The sequence below is a fragment of the Vitis riparia genome, chromosome 1 (assembly GCF_004353265.1).
Source record: "Vitis riparia cultivar Riparia Gloire de Montpellier isolate 1030 chromosome 1, EGFV_Vit.rip_1.0, whole genome shotgun sequence".
In the NCBI taxonomy this organism is placed as follows: Eukaryota; Viridiplantae; Streptophyta; class Magnoliopsida; order Vitales; family Vitaceae; genus Vitis; species Vitis riparia.
In genome coordinates this window covers 7,741,733-7,762,377 of record NC_048431.1, presented here as the reverse complement: position 1 = coordinate 7,762,377, position 20,645 = coordinate 7,741,733, and the positions used below count along the sequence as shown (strand labels likewise).

General features: G+C 34.4%; 2 protein-coding genes across 2 annotated transcripts; both read right to left on the bottom strand.

Annotated features, from left to right (window-relative positions):
- Positions 1 to 491: 491 nt before the first annotated feature.
- LOC117915146 (disease resistance protein Pik-2-like) lies at positions 492 to 2,639 on the bottom strand. Its single transcript, XM_034830726.1, has 2 exons — positions 1,679 to 2,639; positions 492 to 1,213 (listed from the first exon to the last, which is right to left on the bottom strand). Exons 1-2 carry the CDS (start codon positions 2,637 to 2,639, stop codon positions 492 to 494), a joined length of 1,683 nt encoding a protein of 560 aa, XP_034686617.1.
- A 3,323-nt stretch (positions 2,640 to 5,962) lies between these two features.
- On the bottom strand, positions 5,963 to 15,637 carry LOC117919038 (AP-1 complex subunit mu-2). Its single transcript, XM_034836084.1, has 11 exons — positions 15,220 to 15,637; positions 14,432 to 14,578; positions 14,171 to 14,233; positions 13,771 to 13,947; positions 13,590 to 13,693; positions 8,523 to 8,630; positions 8,263 to 8,359; positions 8,081 to 8,178; positions 7,818 to 7,959; positions 7,544 to 7,666; positions 5,963 to 6,490 (listed from the first exon to the last, which is right to left on the bottom strand). The coding sequence occupies exons 1-11, from the start codon at positions 15,346 to 15,348 to the stop codon at positions 6,392 to 6,394; spliced, it is 1,287 nt and encodes a 428-aa protein (XP_034691975.1). The 5' UTR covers positions 15,349 to 15,637; the 3' UTR covers positions 5,963 to 6,391.
- Positions 15,638 to 20,645: the final 5,008 nt, after the last annotated feature.

Genomic DNA, 20,645 nt, shown 5'->3' with positions numbered 1-20,645 from the left:
GAAATTTATAAAAACCCATATAATTCAAAGAAAAATCATATTTTAAGATTTTTTGTAATGGTATTGGTGGGTGGAGAGAGAATGAAACAAGAAAAATATCATGTCTTACTTTATTTGCTTTTTTTTTTTTAATTTTCTTTTTAAATGAAAAAAAAACAATTCTCAAAAGATGGTTTTTTATAAATGAAAATAAAAAATTATTTTAATCTATACGTAGTTGAGAGATTTTTTAAAATGAAAATAAAAAATATATATTCTAAATTATGTATACAAGTCAGATTTATTTATTTTACCATTACTCTTTACTATTAAAATGGAAATAACTAATCGTATACCGACAAATTCATGATTATTTAAGAAGAAATAGGAATGAAACAAGATAGCCATTCACATTCCATAGCAGTGTACCAATCATGGCCTTCCGGAAATGACGGTTACCAGATTGAACGAGATTGGTAGCATAGGTTCCCAGCTGACTTGCATGCTTATGGCTATTCGAAAAATCGCACCTTCGGTATGTGTTTGATTTTGTAGTGCTCTATACCTCTTTCAGGATCTAATCTTCGGGCATGATCCCCATGGAAAGGAAAAAGAATGAGTTTTTGTAGTGTAGTCACATACTGCAATCCTTCCGGAAGAATCATCAACCTAGAGCAGGAGTGGAAGTGCAGGTATTTCAGGCTGGGCAGAGCCCCCTTTTCAATCTCAGTCCACTCTACTAGGTTGTATGAAGCGATGACAAGCACCTCTAACTTTGGAAACCCACCTGCCGGGCAGAATTCTTTCCCAATTTGTTTAGCATTGTAGGCTTTCCATAGAGTAAGATGCTTCAAATTGGGGAGAAACTGAAGCACTGCATTGGGGTTCTCAAATAGATGGGAGAAGCCTAATCTTAGTTTAGTAAGATTTTCGGTTGAACTAAGCCAGTCAGGTAAACTAACTAGACGGCCTTCTAATTGGAGTTTTCTGAGGAATGGTGGTGGTGAAAATGGCTCCGAAGTGTCCAGAAGATCTTCATCAAAAATTAAGCTAACAGTTAAAGTTAAGGACAAAAGGCCGCTCATCTTCATGATAGAGGTAGACAGTTCACCTACGTCATAATCATTCAACACCCCAAGTTCCCTGAGCTGGGTTAAGCAACCTAACTCTCTCGAAATGCTGCCACGAGCATAAACTCCTTTGACACTCTGAAGGTTTTTCAATCTCCCAATACCTATTGGTAAATCGCATCGGCTCATTAAGAGGTGCCTCAACTGTAGACAATTCAATAACCCATCTGACAGTGACGATATCGAACAGGATCTAGTATCCAATGTTTGTAAGCTACAAAGATTACTCAGGAAGCTCCCTGGACTTCTTTAGCTATGTTTGGTTCTCAAAAAATTTAAGAAAAAATAGGAAAAATATAAGGAAAGGAAAAATGAAGGAAAATAAAAAATGGATTAAAAAATGATAAGTTATTTTTATTTTTTACTCCAAACTCATTTTATTTATTTTAACTTATTAATATAAAGATTAAATAATTTTAAAATACATAAATTTTTAATTAGTTTTGATTTTCTTTTATATTTTTCATATGACAACCAAAGAAAAAATTATTTTTCTTTACATTTTTTTTCTTTCCTTAGTATTTTTCGGAACCAAACATAACCTAGGTGTATTGGATCTCCGACTTCACCTGGTAACTTCACCATATTCCTCATCCATTCTAAGTGAAGCACCCTCAAATACTTGAGTCCGTAGAATGTAAATTTCGGGTGTTCCCAGTATCTTATCCCAACAACAAACAGTGAACGAATTGGAAGATCGTTCAAGTTTGGTATTGCATCATTCCAACAGTTGTGGATGGAGACATGACGAGCAGTGGCGGGGATAATAGGTTCTGAATGTGAACAGGCAATGATGAAGTTTTCTTCCATCATTTCATCGACTAAAAATCGGCGAAGTGGATATGGAACTTTGAATTCAATTCTGCAGTCCAGTTCTGTTTCAAGCAAACCAAGGCTAACTAGTTTCTCAATATACTCTTCAGCTACATCCTCCAGAATTTCTCCTGATTTCGCTTGTATGATACCTTCAGCCATCCAGATCCGTGTCAACGTTCCTTTGCTTAGCCCACATTTCGCAGGAAAGACACAACAGTACATCAAGCAGGACCTAAGGTAATACGGTAAACTCATATACTCGGACACCAGTAAGGCTAAAGATTGATCACCTGGATCAACGAAGCTAGAAGAGCTCTCTCCATGGCCCCCTCCTGCTGAAGAAGCGGATGTATCGCACTGCGGCTTTCGATCCAAGATTTGGGTGAGGCGTACTTGGATACTCTCCAAATCACTCCCACAACGGATGATCAAGAGAGCCTTTTCAGACTCATCTGAAACATTTGCCCCAGTAATGAACTGATCCACGAGATCTTCCACATCGTAGATGGTGTCCCTTAGCTCCCGGATCCATTGCCGAACAGACTCATTTCCATATTTGCTTCGATCCAGAGTTTGAATGAAACATCCGCTTTCATCGAGTTTGCTTTTCAGCTGCAGGATTTGTCCACTCAGGCCTGAAAAGTTTTCGGTCTCTTTGGATAACAAGTAATCCAGTCTCTGTGCCAAGAATTTCACTAAAGCTTCTGCCCCCATTTTCTGCCTGAAGATACGGCGTGCTCCCCCTAAAGAGATGTAGAAGATACAGGGGAGACTTGAACCACGGAAAATCTTCCTTTTATTTATTTAGAATTATTGGCCTTACACACAATTTTTTTCCCCTTTAGTCAAGGCATTAAATAAGACGGGTTGACTATGACAAGGAGGAAAGAAAAGTTTTTAAGTCACACAATGTATCCAACCCTCCCTAGAATGAGACAGACTTGCGTCTTTTATATGAATTTAAGGTTTTGGATGGAGCTTATATTTTAGTTAAGAAAGCAAATTATTTTGCTTATGTTTGGTTTTCTCTAAAATTTTACCCAAAAAAAAAAAAAAATAGAAGAGGAAGAAAATAGAGATGAAAAATACAAGAAAATAAAAAATTAAAAAAACATATTAAAGTTAATAAAATGTTTTTATATACTTTTTAAAACTTACTTAACTTATTTTTCTCTTTTACATAAATATTAAATAATTTTAAAATTTATAAGTTTTTAACTCATTTTAATTCTATTTAATTTTTTTTATATTATTTATAATAAATTAAACATTAAGCACATGACAATTGTGGAGCTTGGTGTTTAGTTATGTTGTGGGGTTTAGGAACGACATGGTTTTGACATACGATTGCAATTGCCCAAAACCTCAATTAGTTTTTATTCAATCATGTAATGCAAATTGGCTAGGCTCTCCTTGAGACCATTTGAAGTCAATCTCTGGACTACATGCAACATGAGTAGCAACTATAAATAAAAGATGGCCTACAACATTACCAAGTGTTTGCTATATGGTTTGTAGATGAGCTATTTGTTTTGTAAGCATACTTACACTCCTTACCACTAATGGGCTCATGTAAAGTCTTGGTGTCCATAGTTTAACAAGGTGAAAGCTATCAGCTTTTCAAAACTACCTCTACAATTTTTGAGTTACAGATCCTCCTATTGTGTATTTAACTGATATCAAGTTTCACTTAAAGAACTATTATGGTCATAGTTTACATGAATACATCACCTTAAAATTACCAAAGGGGACACTCTATCTCAATCACATGAGATGTCATGGTGCCTCTATTGAGATATCATAGTGTTTTTATTGATAACACATATTGCTATCGACTTCCATTAACAGTGACTCAATCAATACATGAAAAATATATGATCAACTTATAATATCATATATAGGTCAAATCCATTGCTAACTTTAGTACAAGTTTAATATTCTTTCAAGGTTAAGAGACAACACAATGAAGTAGCTTAATGAAATTATAACTACTTGATAACCTTAAGTCATAACTCACCTTGGATCTTGTCCCATGTATAACCATACATACTAATGCGTTCATCATGAAAAACTTATCTTGATAACCAAAACCAGTCATCCTTTCAATTAGAAGGTTGTATACTACAACCTCTAATAGATCGCCCAAGCTCATGAATCGACTATAAACAAGTCATCTACTTGCAAAGAATTTATAATTTGGATCTTCTGTGTAATAGTTAATGCACTCAAGTCACATTGAATACAAAATATATAAGTCAAAATACTTATAAGATATAATGCATGGAAATAAGATAAGTAAAAGTGAATTGAAACTTTATCAATAAATAATAAAATCCAAAAGTTTATTATATCATATCATACTTTTAAAAGTTTTATTCTAACAAGATATCCATCATCTCAATATCTTAGATACAAGGAAGAGTCATTGGGTGGAAGACTAATGCATTTGTGAGATCTTCTACAACTTTCGGGATTTTTTTACATCAATAAGAATTGATCTAGAAACATTTAGATCTTCAAAAGTACATCTAAACCTTTAGATCTATATCCTATTTTATATATGCTTGTTTACTGACATTGTTAGGATCTAAAATAGCCCTAGGAAGATTTCATGCAGCTAAGATCCAGCGCTAAGGAATGTTTTCAACGTATTAGATTCAAGGAGTCATTAGGTGAAGATTACTCCATTTGTGAGATCTTCCTTGACTTTAGGGTTTTTTACACTATCTCTAGAAATATCTAAATCTAAGAAAGCACATCCAAACCTTCAAATCTAAATCCTATAAAAGTTTTTATATATTTGTTTGCTTTCATTGCAAGGATCTAAAGGGTCCTAGGAGATTGCATGCAATTGAGATTCAAGGTTAAGGAAAAGAGTAATTCCGGATTCCCTATAAAGGACACCTTTGCCAATTGATTGATACTCTTCCGTGAGCTTGCACCAATGTTAGCGGTAGTTGCCTTAACACACCATCTCCAACAATCGAGTTAGCAATAGAAGAATCAATAAGTTAAAAGAGTAGGAAAAGATCCCCACTTTGAATGGCCTCACGAGTGACTGAGTGAGGGCATACATGTGTTTTCTAATTAACCATAGTCATGAGAGGCATAACCATGGTTACGTGTCATACCATGTGCATTTTCTGATTAGCCATGGCAATGGGAGATATAACCATGGTTAAGACTCAAGTGTCATACCATGTGCATTGGCAAACGCTAGGTGCATCAGGTTTGTTGCCATCACTGGGTTTTGCTTGTCTAGATGAGGAACATAGTTAGGAATATTAACTTCGCAACTGATCGACTAGCCACTTTATCCCGTCTTTAGGACACTTGAATCTTCTGGAATCCTTATGTCGGTGCAGGGATTGGATGAGGATAGGCTCCTTCAATATGGTCGTACAAAAAACTAAAAAAAAACATTGCATGTTCAAAAACATGGTAAGCTTTTCAAATTTTTATAATTATCACAACGTAAAATGAACAAGAGTTAAAAACGGGGCTATCGTCTCTAAAAAATCAATAATGCTACCTCTAATCCCTTATACCGGGTATTTTATTCCACGTGTCCTGTTCAAATTGATCAAGAAAACTCAGATTCGAGAGTACATAAGCAAACTCCCCGTGTTTTTTGGAAGACGTAATCGTTTAGAGCTTCGTATCCTTCAGAACACAGAACTATAAGATCTGCACTGAAGTCATGCTACAATGAGGACAAACTATTTGTTACTCCTTCAGGGTCCCACATATGGCTAATACGGTTAAAGACGAAATAAAGGGGGTGAACTGAATGGTGATAGAACATGTTAGTAAAGATGTGCAACAACACATCAGGTAAGGCTCGAGCTATTTTCAATTTTTTATAAAGTTCAAACAAAAGAAAATACAAAGAGAAAAATAGAGGGCAGGATAACAAAACTGTTCACACCAAATGCACATCCCCATTCCTAAAACTAACAAATATCATGGACATAACATTTTCCTATCAATCATAACGTGTTTGCATCACATTGAATTAAAAAGGAGAAAAGAACAGGGGACCAATTACAGATTCAGTTTTCACCATAAACAAGTAAAAAGTACATAGAAGGTCAAATAAAATAGAACTGAAAATTTTCCACTTATCACTAGTGAGCCGTTCTGGAGAAACATAGTGGCTAATCAAAATCTCACAAACATTTGATTCACAATAAAGGATTTGGAATTTTCACAAAAAAAAAAAATAAAAGTCGTTTCTGGGTGTGACCAACTCTTACAAACCTCTGTTAAGATTAAAACAATCATGATGCAGATACAGGTAAGAAAATTTTGGCAAAAGCAAGACAATGCTCTGGACTGATGATAGTGGGATAATTTGACTTCCCATGAGGCTTCCATGTTTACACCTAAAGCGCAAGTCCTAAATGAACAAAGCCTGTTAACAAAACTTGGTGTAACCGCAAAACACCAAGGGATGCAAGTGGCTTTTAAATAAGTCTTAGTTCATACTCGCCAGCCATAGTTATGTATCTCACCCAAGGCAGAGCCTGATAACCACTTTTCTCAATGATCTTCAGGTAGCGAACCTACAAAACCCCAAATTCAGATGGTTAATAATCAGAAAAAGCAAAAACATAAACAGAAAGTCATTGTATCAATTTACTAAGAGTGTGTTTGGTAGCGATTTTAGGAAGTATTTCTAGCATCTTTAATATTTGAAAGATAAAAATTTTCAAATGTTAGAAAGACTAGAAACACTTCATAAAATCATGATTTTAGCAAAAAACCACGGAATTTGTTATGCAATTTCAACTCAGTACCAGGGAACTATCTCTTCACATTTCCCCTAAACCAGGAGAACCAGATGACAACAGCAGAAGGCTCATTCGATAGGGTACTATATTATTTCCTAAATATATGGCAACCTAAAGAGGGAAAAGGTAGTCCTAATAAAATTGATATTATTTGACATTTATGAGGTCACGAAATACAGGACTGCTGAAACAAGAACCTTTAAAATGGATTGAGAATATGTTAATGTGAAGAATTATCAAGCATTCATGATGTGACCTGCATTCACCAGAGTACAGGAAAAGATTTATCCAAGCTCCTTTTGCTCCAACTGATAAGGTTGTCAATCTCATGCATTCAAAGATAGAAAGTTCCTTTGATGCTCCAAGAATTAGAGGCAACAGAACTAGGAAATTACTTTCAGAAATTTTAAATTTTGAGACTGTAAAAGTTTTTTGATACCTCATTTATATATAACAGTTTTTAAATCTATTACTTCAGTATAAGCGTCTAAGAGTATTTGCATTTTATATGAAAGTTACTACCATTTTCTAATTTTAAAAACAAAAAACAAGAAATGTATCCAAACAAGCACTTAGCAAACTGCTCTACAACTCATAATCGATTGGCCCAATAAAATTGCAAGCAAAACTATATTTCATAGCAACTGTACCAAATGAAAATTTAACCGAACAATTAAAAAAATTTAGCAAACAAAATTTTCAAGCATTGACTAGGCAGAGTGTTACTTCTCAGAGAGAGAGAGAGGACACAGAATATGGTATCAGAAGAATATTATCAAAATGCTCAATTTAACAGAGCAATCAATCATGTGTGCAAGCACATACCTGTATTCCAGAAACAGTAAAATATGGTATCTCAAACTTCACACGTATGGGAGCTTTTCTCTCAGGAGCTCCTTCTTCAGCTGTTATACTGGGAAGACTGAACTCTGCCCTCAACATATACTCCTAAAAGATTTGAATTTCCAAAAAATTAAAAACTAAGTCAATTGCACAGAAAACAAGATAATGAATCCTTCAAAATCAATAGCTATCAACAGAAAAATAACATTAGACAATTTATGGGCAGCAGAAGCAATTTAAACACTAACTTATACTCCTTGCCACCAGGAAAAGACTTTATCTTCCAGAGTAATGCATCATTCTCAGGTGCATATGCAGCAGATCCCATTGACGTTCGAATATTTGGATTGGTAGCATCAGATGGTACAGGCAATTCAATTTCAACATTTGTTGCAGTGCTGCAAAATTAAATCAACTCATGGGTCAATTCATGGGTCAACTCAGGTAATGCTAAGCATTACCCTGACCAAGGGTGCTAGACTAGATAGAGATCAGCAGCCAAGACCTAAAGAAATATACCTACGCTCCTTGAACTGGCTCCGTGCTTTGACCATGATCTCGATACGACTTCTTGAATGCCTTTCAACTTGAGCTTCCACCCATATCAGAGGTTTTACCTAAGAGCAAAAATAATAAACCTTAACACATGACATATGATACACAATGGAAAATCATAGCATTAGAAACCGCACAAGCTGAACCTGAGTACTGAGCCTATATGTCATGAGATCAAAAGATCCATCTGGAGGAATAAAGGATATTGTTCGATCATTCTCAAATCGAGCCAAACGAACACATCTAAAACAAAAATAAGCACATTTAGTTTGAGATCTTGCAGTGAGAATAGAAAGTTTGCAATAAATCAGCCCTTGCATTTTTGCACATGATAATTATCAGAAAAAAAATAAAAATTAATTATCAGCAGCAGATTACAACTACACAAAAAAGTTTGACTACATACTGGTGGAACTTGATGTCATCCAGATCAATGGCTTTTCCTTTTGTTGATCGACCTTGTGCCTCCAACAATACTCTGTCGTTTAGCCCAAGCTTACACTCTGGCATACCACTGCAACAGATAAAGTATGAATACTTTCTAGTTTCCAGGTAGCATGCAGGAGCAAGTATAAAACCCTAAAGGTAAAATGCCAAAAAATAAAAAATAAAAAATAAAAAATAAAATGGAATGGAACCTTCATGCTACAGAGATGCAAGTATAGTTTCTGGGCAAGTATGTATGAGGGTTGGGTTCATCCACCATATTATGGGTTACATAGCAAATTAAGCACAAGCCTCACATAGCACATTAATCACAGGCTTCCACAAGCATCACATAGCACATTAAGCACAGGCTTCCACAACCATCACACAACAAATTGAGCACAAGTTTCCACATGCATGAATGAGAAATAGAGCACATATTTTTTTGCACTCTCTTGCACATCACGTCTTCATAGTTAAAATAAAAGGAACTTCTTCATTGTATCCTACATCAAAACAATCCTACAGTTCCAAAGAAAATGAACTCCTGAAACCAGAGTTTGTCGAATAAAATTGAGAGGCCAACAAACATACAAAGAATAGGTGCAAAATATTTTTATTTGAAATACAAGCATCAGCTAGAACATTAAATGCCTTCAACTAATTTATCTTACCAGCATAAGTAAATTGGAATTTAGCAGATTAAAATTTTGCATTTATTTGGGAATAGTTCAGTTTCTAACTTTCAAAACTAAGAGGGTATTTGGTAAAAATGTAATACTTACTACTTAATGATTTAAATTGACTTTAAATTAAATTATTCTGAAGTTGATGACTTAAAATTTATTACTTGATTTTTACTTTAAGTATTAAAATTGTTTAATAAAGTGAACTTAAAATTTATTCTAAATCATCAAATTAACATATTTACCTTATTAGTTTTAACTAATAGTTATCATCACATTAACTAATACCTTATTATAAAAATGAGTCATGGATGTAGAGTCATGACTGTGAAATATACTCTCATTAGATGTGGGTAAATGAGGCAAAAAAAATTTGAGATTAAGAGTATGTTAACTATTTTGACTTCATACTTAAAGTTGCTTTTAATTTTAAGTTATAATATTAAGTCATTTTACCAAATATGTTTAATCTACTTAATGACTTAAATTAAGTTTTTTTTTTTTTTGATAAATGAGCACAAAATATATTAAAAAAAGGCGGAAGGCTTCAAAGCATACAAGGAGTATACAAAGCAGCCAAAAAGCAAAAAACGCATAAGCAGAACAACCTCACTTGCCCTTAAGGAGCCGCTAACCACTCCAAGAAGCCTAAAAGCGAAGAGGACTCCTCTCCCATATACACCCTAGCCCAACTCCACAAACTACATACAAAAGAATTCTTGAGTGTCTAAATAGCTAAAGAACCCCCTCTAAAAGCTAACCTATTTCTTTCCTTCCAAACCGTCCAAAAAACTACATACAAAATAATTCTTGAGTGTCTGAATAGCTAAAGAACCCCCTCTAAAAGCTAACCTATTTTTTTCCTTCCAAACCGTCCAAAAAATACACAACGGGATGGAATTTCAAATCTTTTTCCTTTTTTTACCCACAAAAGGGCTCCTCCAACAAAATAACACGTCTCTGAGAACACCCACTGAGCCCCAAACAAGGCAAGGACGATCTCCCAAAGGACCCTGACCACTGTACAGTGTAAAAGAATGTGATTTACATTTTCCTCTTCACAGCCACACAAATAACAACGATTAGGGAGCTGCCACTCTCATTTTTTAAGCCTATCCAACGTGAGGATTTTTTCCCAAGTGGCCTCCCACGCAAAGAAAGCAACTTTGGTTGGAACCTTATCCACCCAAATGCTCTTTTTCGGAAAGACGAGGGGATTGGGGGCAGCCAGCAAATTATAAGCCTCCCAAATCCGAAAAATATCAAGACCCCCTCCTTTCCATAACACTGAGTCCTCTTCTGAAGAAATCCTGAAGTCCCTTAGCAACAGAAGCATCTCTTCTATTAAATCCAGCTCCCAATCATTAGAATCTCTAGACAATCTGAGATTCCACCCTCCTTGACCAAGGCTTGAATCCCACACTTCATTGACCATTGCGTTTCTAAAGACCGCCATGGCATAAAGCTGGGGAAAATTTTGGGACAGCGTTGCGTTGCCGCACCAATGGTCAGTCTAGAACTTGACCTTAGTCCCCCTCCCCACCTTGAACTCAATGTTATCCCAACACCAACTTGCCTCCTTCAGGATCTCCTTCCAAACCCCCACTCCAAAAGTACCACGAGCTTCATTAGTTCTCCAACCACATCCCTCTTATCCATACTTCACCCCGATCACCTTCTTCCAAAATAAATCTTTTTCATAGGCAAATCTCCAAATCCACTTACCCAACAAAGCCTTGTTCAATAAAACAATCTTCCGAATGCCAAGACCCCCCTTCTCCTTTTGAGTACACACCACCTCCCAATTGATCAAGTGGATTTTCCTTTCCAGGCTTCCCCCTCCCCAAAGAAAATCTCTTTGTAATTTTTCAAGCCTTTTTACCACTAACTTGGGCATTCGGAAAAGGGACAATTGGTAGATGGAAATGCTGGTCAAAGTACTTTTAATGAGGGTAATTCTCCCGCCCTTAGACAAATAATGTCTTTTCCAAAGAGCTAATCTTCTCCTCATTCTTTCCTCCACCCCATCCCACATAGACAATGCCTTGTGATGGGCTCCAAGGGGCAGCCCCAAATACTTAACAGGAAAATCCCCCACTCTGCACCCTAACTCCACAGCCATTTCCTCAATATCTTCAACCTCCCCAACAGGAATTAATTCACTCTTAGCCAGATTAATCCTAAGACCAGAAGCCGCCTCAAACCACGCCAAAATCCAGCCAAGATGAGTTAGATGCTCCTTCCATGCTTCACAGAAGATGATTGTGTCATCAGCAAAGAGCAAGTGGGACACATTCATCTTCATCCCCCCTTTCCCTCAAAGTCTGCAACCAAAAATGAAGCCCCCCTCAACAGCCCTTCTTATGAGTGCACTCAGCACTTCCATACCCAAAACAAAAAGGTAAGGAGAAATGGGATCTCCTTGACGCAGCCCCTTAGAGCTGGAAAAGAAGCCTGTTGGCACCCCGTTGACAAGAACAGAAAATTTTGCAGTTGAGATGCACCACCAAATCCACTTCATCCAACGAGACCCAAAGCCCATCTTATGCAAAGCCTTCATGAGGAAGTTCCAATTAATACTATCATAGGCTTTTTCAATATCTAGTTTGCAAACCAGCCTTTTCTCTTTCCGCTTCTGCTAATAATCAACCACCTCATTAGCTATGAGAGAGGCGTCCAGAATCAATCTTCCCCTCACAAACGCATTTTGATCCACCGAGACCACCTTACCTAACACCTTCTTCAGCCTATTGGCCAACACTTTGGCCAGAAGCTTGTACAGCCACCCTAAAAGGCTGATGGGCCGAAAATCCCCGAGGTCCTCAGCCCCACCTTTTTTTGGGATGAGGACCAAGAAGGTAGTATTTAGGCTTTTGGCAAAAGATTTCTGGTCATAAAATTCCTTAAACATCTCTACAACCTCCTCCTTCACAAAATCCCAACAAGATTGCCAAAAGGCCACAGTAAGCCCATCCGGGCCTGGAGCCTTGTCTCCGTTCATTTCCATCAGAGCTAAGAAAATTTCTTCCTCAGTAAAGGGCATCTCCAGAGCTTCAGCTTCACTGTGGTTTAGACAAGGTGCAACCCCTCAATGCCAGCTCTCCATCCTGGCTCTTCCAAGAGCTGATGCTGAAAAGCATTCACAATCCCCTTCCTCACCTCCTGCTCCTCGGCCAACTCCACCCCATTGATCTTGATTCTATCCAAAGAGTTGTTTCTCCAATGGGTATTGGTCATCCGGTGGAAAAACCCTGTGTTCTTATCCCCTTCCTTTAGCCACAGCTCCCTTGACAATTGTCTCCAATTGGTTTCTTCCAAAAGTACCCACTTTTTAAAAGTTTCCTTAGCTTCATTTTTCAGCTCCGTTTCTCTTTCTGACAGGCCCCTTTCACATTCCACCCTATCCTAAAAATCAACTTGCTGGAGAGCTGAGCTTTTATTAACTTCCAGCCTACCAAACACATCTCTGTTCCAAACTTTGATTTTCTCCTTCAACACCTTCAGCTTAGCAGCCAGTCTAAAGTTGGCCCTCCCTTTCCTCCCCGCTCCTTGCCACCAATCCCGAAGGAGATCCTTAAAACCATCAACCTTAAGCCACATGTTTTCAAACCTGAACAGGGAGGGTCCCCGACTTAGCCTGCCACCCTTCAACAGAATGGGAAAGTGATCTGAAGTGGGCCTGGGAAGCCTACTTTGGACAACCCCCCTAAACAAGTCAAGCCAGCTTTGGGTCACCAGGAAATGATCCAGTCTAGCCCAGGACTGATTGTTCCTACCCCCGCTCCAAGAGAACACACCCCCTTGCAGAGGAAGATCTAGGAGCTCTAGTTCATCAACCACCTGAGCAAACCTTCTCATTGCACCATTTAAACTACCCTGACTACTCCTTTCCCTTTGGGAGAGGGTGACATTAAAGTCGCCCCCTAAACACCAGGGATCATCCCAAATGCCCCTTATTGCCCCTAGCTCCTCCCACATAGACTCATTAAGTCATATTAAATCATTAAGTTGATTTACCAAACACCTCCTAAGTTTTAATACTTGATGTGATAAAACAAAATCAACAAAAATATGTTTCAACATTAATTAAAGTCTGATTTTGTTTTAGATTGAAAATAATGGTGTAAAAGTTCAGCTTGCAGACACTAGCTTTTCTGAATGCACAGGTCAGGATAGCCCCTTTTTTTACTGGAGAACAAACCACACAAGATAAGTTTCCCTTTGATTCTCAATTTGTTTATGCACATTGGTTTTACATGGTAAATATTAGCTTGTAATTTTGATAGTCAAAATTCATCTCTTTACCCTTGCTAGGCATTGAATAACACTACACAATTTCTACAAGCAGTTGGATAACACACCTCAAATATGTTCTCATCTTCAATGCTCCAACAACATCCGATCTAATTATTTGCCCATTGCTGTTTACAAGTATATTAACACTTTCCACCACATCCAAGAATACCTGACCAACAAAAACCAAAGCTTTATTGTACAGTGGTTTAAAACATGAATATATAACTCATATAAAAATTGACCTACTTCATTCTTCTTGTAACGTATCCCTTCACTGCGCCAAGACACCGCATTTGTTACAGCCATGGGAGGCCTCTGGGAAACTTCCATCCTATAAGCATCAGTCTTGATAAATTCACTCAGAATCTTTGCTTCAGTATACTGAGGGTAACCAAAGTCCATCATCTCATCAAGCAACTCATACTAAGAAAAGCACAAAGCATCAGTATGATTTCATGGAATTTTTCATTAAGCTTTCTTTTACACATAAAACGAATTTATTAAAGGCACCAAATGAGAGACAATCCAAGCATCCAAAAAAAGGAGGATCAAATTGTTTATTACTATCATATAGCATTAATAAAATTCACCAATGAATAAAGTTATATAGAGACCAGTAAAAGGGCAGATTGAGACGTCCTCTTACCACTACCACAAAATTATCCCTAAGTGATTCCTCTTCTAACTCTTCAAAATAATGCTTAAAGACCTGCAACCAAAAAATGGATCAATGTAAGGAATTCAAATCCCTTTTTCAAAGAATTCAAAAAGGTTATAAAATAAAAAATATCAAATCACATAGCCACTGGAGAATAGAAAACATCTCATTTTCAAATTTTGTTGGAATTGATTGTATCCAAAACCACAGTAGCTGAGGTATAAAACTATAATTACCAATAGCGCTTACATCAACAACACGGTGTAGAAAGAGGAGGTGGCTGGCAGCATTGCAGTTCTGCCTTGATGCGGTCATTAGGAAAACATTGTTGTGTTGTATAAACATGTATGTAACACCATTATCATACACAACAGGATCTTGAGACTCTGGATCACCCTGAAGAAAATGATAAGACCAAATCAACCATGAATTTGCACACTTCCAAAAGCTATTCGCTGAGTAAGCTAATATTGTTGATATAACAGAAAAGCATATCAAAGCGAAATTTACCAAGCATATAAAAGTGGGATCAAGAAAGAAAATTCATCTGGAACTGAGATTTACAATAATTTTTGTTCAAACCCAAGCTAAATGAACTCAAATTTTGCTATACGGATTGAATTGGGAACTGAATAAGTAAGAATTAGAAAATTTATTTTCGAAAAGTACAAATCAAGAACCATTAAAATCAAAGAATTATGTCAAAATATGACCTAAATAGTTATGGAAATTGGAAAGAGCTCATGGACATAAAGGAAAACAAAGAACATATGACCTAAATAGGTATGGAAATTGAATCTGATGTTTTACGGTGCATTGTTGGTTGCAATAGTTTTTATTAGGGGAGGTCTTTCGGTCCAAGTGTTCCAAATAATGAAAGCCAAAGATTAAAAGTTTTAAATTATTATCTTTTCCTCCATTTTCTCGACAACCACACATAAATCTCAATAAATCATCAAAACCGATCTATAGATTATCAACAGATAGAATAAATAAATAAATAAACAAAAGATCGTATGAAAAGTAGAGGACCGGACCTCTTTCTCCATGAGCTTGGCGAAGAAGCGCTCGGCTTGAACAGCAGAGACATCGCCCCTGTAATCGCGCCACACCAGAACGCGGCCTTTGATGTCGAGAAGGAATAGTGCCGAGGCGGCCCCCGCCATTGATTTAGGGATTTCTTCGAAGAACTCCGAGATCAGATTGACGAGATCTGGTCAATAAACAGGATCGGATGAGTTAAAATTATGAATTCTAGGGTTTGGCGAGCCATTGAATTGATCGTGTTTGAAGTTGGAGCATTGAGAATGCTGATCAAGGATCCGTGTGCACAATTGAATGAAGTTGTTCGATCTGCGTCCCAAAGTATGAAATGGTTGAAGATTAGAAATGGAGTTCAATTGTCAGTGCCTGCTTCTAATGTGCGCAAATTGCGTAATACGCACTACTCACCAATCGACGGGCTTTATGTAAGAAGGGCTCGTATGGCCCAATAAATAGGGGTGAAACTTAGCTCTGTTGGACAAATTTGAAGGCCTATGGCTCGGGAGGATCGCACAGGCCAGTAAACCATGCGAGCAATCGTGAAAACGTGAAAATAACCTTCTTCTTTTTTTCTAATGTTTTCTAAACGTGAAAATTTCATATTTTCGGAAATATTTTCTAAATTTTGTTAAATTCCTAATTTTTTTTAAAAAAAAAAATTGAATTATAAATATTTCTTAAAGTTACTGTCAAACAAACTTTAAGAAGGTGTTTGAAAAAATTAATATTAATTACTCAACCATGTTAAAACTCAACTTTAGTTAAACTTTTAGTCATAATGCCACTTAATCTGTACCATGAAACTCAACGAGGTTAAATTCTCATTTAGAATGAACACATAAACTTAATTAAGATTAAGGGTTGTTTGATAAAACTTAATACTTATTATTGAATGATTTAAGTTGATTTTAAATTAAATTATATTTAAGTTGTTAATTTAAAATTTATTATTTAATTTTTACTTTAAGTATTAAGATTGTTTGATAAAATTAATTTAAAATCATAAAATTGATATATTTTTCCTTATAAATTATAATTAAGGTAAAAGAGGTCAATAATAATTGAGGGCGTGGTACGGTAAAAGAGATCATGAAGGTAACCAAGACAAATATGGGTAAAAAGTTATAATAAATATGTGAATTTAATAATAAATTAATCATTTTTACTTATTACTTAAAATTATTTTTTACTTTAAGTCATACCATTAAGTTATTTTACCAAACATACTTAATTTACTTAATGACTTAAATTAAGTTATTAAGTTTACTTGGTTAAGAGGAGCCTCTACATATATAGCGCTTACCCCCCATGCAAACACAACGTCCTCATTGTGTCCCATGGGATTGCAGGGCCAAACAGACAAACACCCCTTATGGAGCCAAACAAACCCCCACACCGGGGTCGGGGATCGGCTCTGATACCATTTGTAACGACCCGCACCCAACCATGTAGATATTGTCCGCTTTGGGCCCAAGAAGGCCCTCACGGCTTTAAAACGCGTCTACTTGGTTAAGAGGAGCCTCTACATATATAGTGCTAGGAACTTCCTCCCCTATCCGATGTGGGACATCATTAAGTTGGTTTACGCACTAAATTTTATTTACAAAAAAAATTACTAAAATTCTTATTCACGATATTTATCTTGATTTAATTACAATTAAGTTTTATTTATAAAAAAATTAACTAGGAATAAGCTCATAATTAATTTTCATTTATAAAGAATTAAACCCAATAAAATTCTTAATTAGGATGTTTGCTTAGCATATAAGCTCTCATTTGGACTGTTTTAAATGTGCCCACTCTACCGTTGATATCAATAAGTGGAAATTGAAACTTGTGTAACACAAACTACTTAATAACTTAAACAAAACTAGCTCTTTTGCATACAACCAAAATAGTATATACACTTCAAATGGTGATTGAAAGCTAAAGCAAGTTCATTATACAACTGCCAAAATTTCAAAATAAAATAATTTACACCCGAGAATCACGTCAAGGGTTGGATCATATATGAGACATGAAAAATAAAGATGTGGTGCTTAACAGTGATTCTACTAAAGTCGTGTACATGGTTTTTTAGAATTTTTATAAATGATTTTCGGTATTAAGAAAAAAAAAATTAAAAAATGATTTTTTTTTTCATGTCAATCGGTAGAAAAATATTAAATAAAATCTAATATAATTAAAAATAGTTAAAAAAATTTATTCATTTTTAAATTACCCTAACTTTATATAAAAGAATTAAATGACCAATCAAAATAATTTATTTTTTTATTTTTATTTTTTTTCTTTTATTTTTATTTTCTATTTTGTTCTTTATATTTTCCTTTATTTTTTTTTTCCAACAAAAAATATTGGGGCTATTCATCAAATTAACTTGTTGAAATCCACAAACACTTTACCAAATTAATTGTCTATTAAACATCAAAAAATCATCACGGAACCTATGCCCTCAATACTTTCAAAACAAAGAAAAACTTAGGACATATTTGATTCCGTTTTCAAAAATTATTTTCTGTTATTGAGAATAAAAAACACAAAAAACTTGTTTAGGGAAGAGAGTGTGTTTTTGTTTTTTGTGTTTTTCGTGTTATCAAAAACCACTATTTTGAGAACAATAAAAAGATGTTTTCATTATTTTTTCATTGTTCAAAAAATAAATTATTTTTCATGTTTTTTTTTTTTTTTGTTTTCTTATATGCTTTTTGTATTTTCATAAAGTTGAGTTTTACCCAACCAACACACCCCACCCGCAAACTCTTTTTTTTTTCCTTAAATTATTGAAATTAATATATTTACACATAGTTATAAAGTCATCATTTGTTTAAGAAAATTATAATTAGTGTAAAAATTTCAAAATAGAATCATTTTTTAAAAAATTTAAATGAATTATGCATATAAAAATTATTTATATATTTATAATATCAAATTAATGGAAGAAAACACTTTATTAATTAAAAAAATAAATTTCAAACATGTTTTTTTATTTTATTTATTCTAAAAAACTTTTTTTTTATTCTAAAAACATTTTTTATTAACTCAACCAAATATATATATATTTTTAGAACAAAAACTGTTTTCTAGAATTCAGTTCCCAAACACAATTTTTTTTCTAGAAACACAAAAAACTGTTCTTAAAAACTGTTTTTCAAAGTAGTTTTAAAAAATAGTAATCAAATAGAACCTTGACATGTAGCCAAACAAAAAAAATTGCAAAATTATTTTTGTTTTTGACATAATGAACATGAAAGAACATCTAGAAGAAGCTATAGCATTTACAATTTCGGCTCAACGTGATATTTCAACTCGAGAGGCCCTTAGAGTAGAAAATGATGAAACATTAAAAAATGTCAAAAAGAAAAATAATTGCCATTTGACAACTGTTTTTTAAACTCGAAAAGACTTTGATAGATTTTTATATAATTTTTTTTTGAGAATTTATTATGTTTTCTAATAATATAATTTAATTATTTTCAGTTAATTTTAATTAGTTTTTAATAATTATTTAAAAACAATTAGAGAATTTATATTAAATTATGCATCATTTTCAGATATTCATTCTATCAACATATCTACTTAATAATTTTAATATATCTAATTATTTTATTTATTCCACATACACGACGATATTCTTTTCTAAAAAATATAGTAACTCAAATAATTATATAAATATAGGATAGGATTGGAAATAAAATATTAATTTATTTTAAAAAATAAGGTTAATTTTATTTTCTATTCTTGAAATTTTGATTAAATACATTTAACCCACATAAATTTTAAAAAAATTTCAAATTTTTTTTTCTATTATTGTTATTTTTAATTTTCACTTACTTTTTCTTTTTTTTTTTTTATAAAACTTCAAAATTTATCGGGTCAAAATCTATTTAGCCAAAAACTCCAGGAAACTAATGAATTAACCTTTAAAAAACCCAATTCGCAATATCATTTTTACTAATACAACATTTTACATTCTTAAACTACTCTCCCTTATTCCTTTCCCCTCTTTCTTCTCTCCCCTTTCTCCTCTCTAACCTCACGTCCCAATTGCACCCCTTTTTGTTTTCCTAACCCCACCCCACATTTTAACATTCTTTTTATTTTATTCATCACTTCCTTTTCATCTCTACCCACCCCACCCCCCACCTAAACTTTGTTTTTTTTTTTTCTTTTCATTTCTTTTATTTTTTCACACTCAATGTTTTTCATATTCTTCTTATATTTTAAAACAAAATAATTTCTTTAAATAATAAATTATAAAATGATTTTTTTCACCAAAAATATATTATGTAAAATGATTTTATTATATTCAATGTTTTAATGTGAAATTCATAACTCATTTTTTTAAAATAAAAATTATTATTAAAATTTTAAAATAAACAATATTTAATTGGAATGGTTTTTTTAAAAATATATTTTTTATTGTGTTCAATACGATTTTTTTATAACCCAAGCAAAAATTTTACATATAACTAGAAATTGATTAAGAATATGAGCAATGTAATAATTATTTGTGTATGCAAAGTAAAGACTCATAAAATAAAGTATGTAATCAAGAACCTAAAAAGTAATTTAGTAACTATTATAAACAATAAAAAAAATTCGATTTTTATAATTATTATAAGCAAAAAAATTTAGCCCAACCACCGCCGTCGATGGTCGCCAACTTTCGTCTCTGCTCCAAATCTTAATGGTTGCTGCCGTTGCCGCCTCCTAGGACGTCGAAGCCCCACCTAGGTCACCAATTTATTTATTTATTTATAAATATATATATTTCTTTATAAAAAAAATGAAAGTTATAAATTCTACCTAAAAATTGTCATCAGATGATTGAATTTCGTCATTTATTGTATTTCGTATATGATTCACAGTCTTAATTAACTTGAATTTAAGTTTAATACGTTGAGAGAAGATTAAAGAGAGTTTTTTTATTAAAAAATGTATATATGAAAAAACTACGAGAAAAAAGTGTTACGTAAAAAATACTTGAAAACAATGAAATTCCAAGTTCCCAAATGTTGTAAGTTGCAAGTAAAGAGCTGTTCGCCTGAGGAGGAAGGGAAAAATGCTGGTCTGGCCGACGACTTTCACTTTCAACTTTCGGTTCTTTTGAATCCTCAATTTTCACCGCTTCATCTTCATTCATGAAGCCCTAACCCTAGACCGAGATATCAGTACCGACTCAGACGCAATCACGCAGCTAAAGAAAAATACGAACCTATAGATAGCAGTGATTTCAATGGTGGACCGAGGAAGTATTCTGGGTCATTCATCGTGGACGCATGAAGAATCGGGGTTAAACCACAAAGATCCAGAAGATCACTACGTGGAGACGAGTTCCAAGCTCCACCAACTGTGTACAGTCATACTTTAATTGTGAGGTAACAGTGGCAGTGTGCCAATGAACTACCGAAAACAAGTT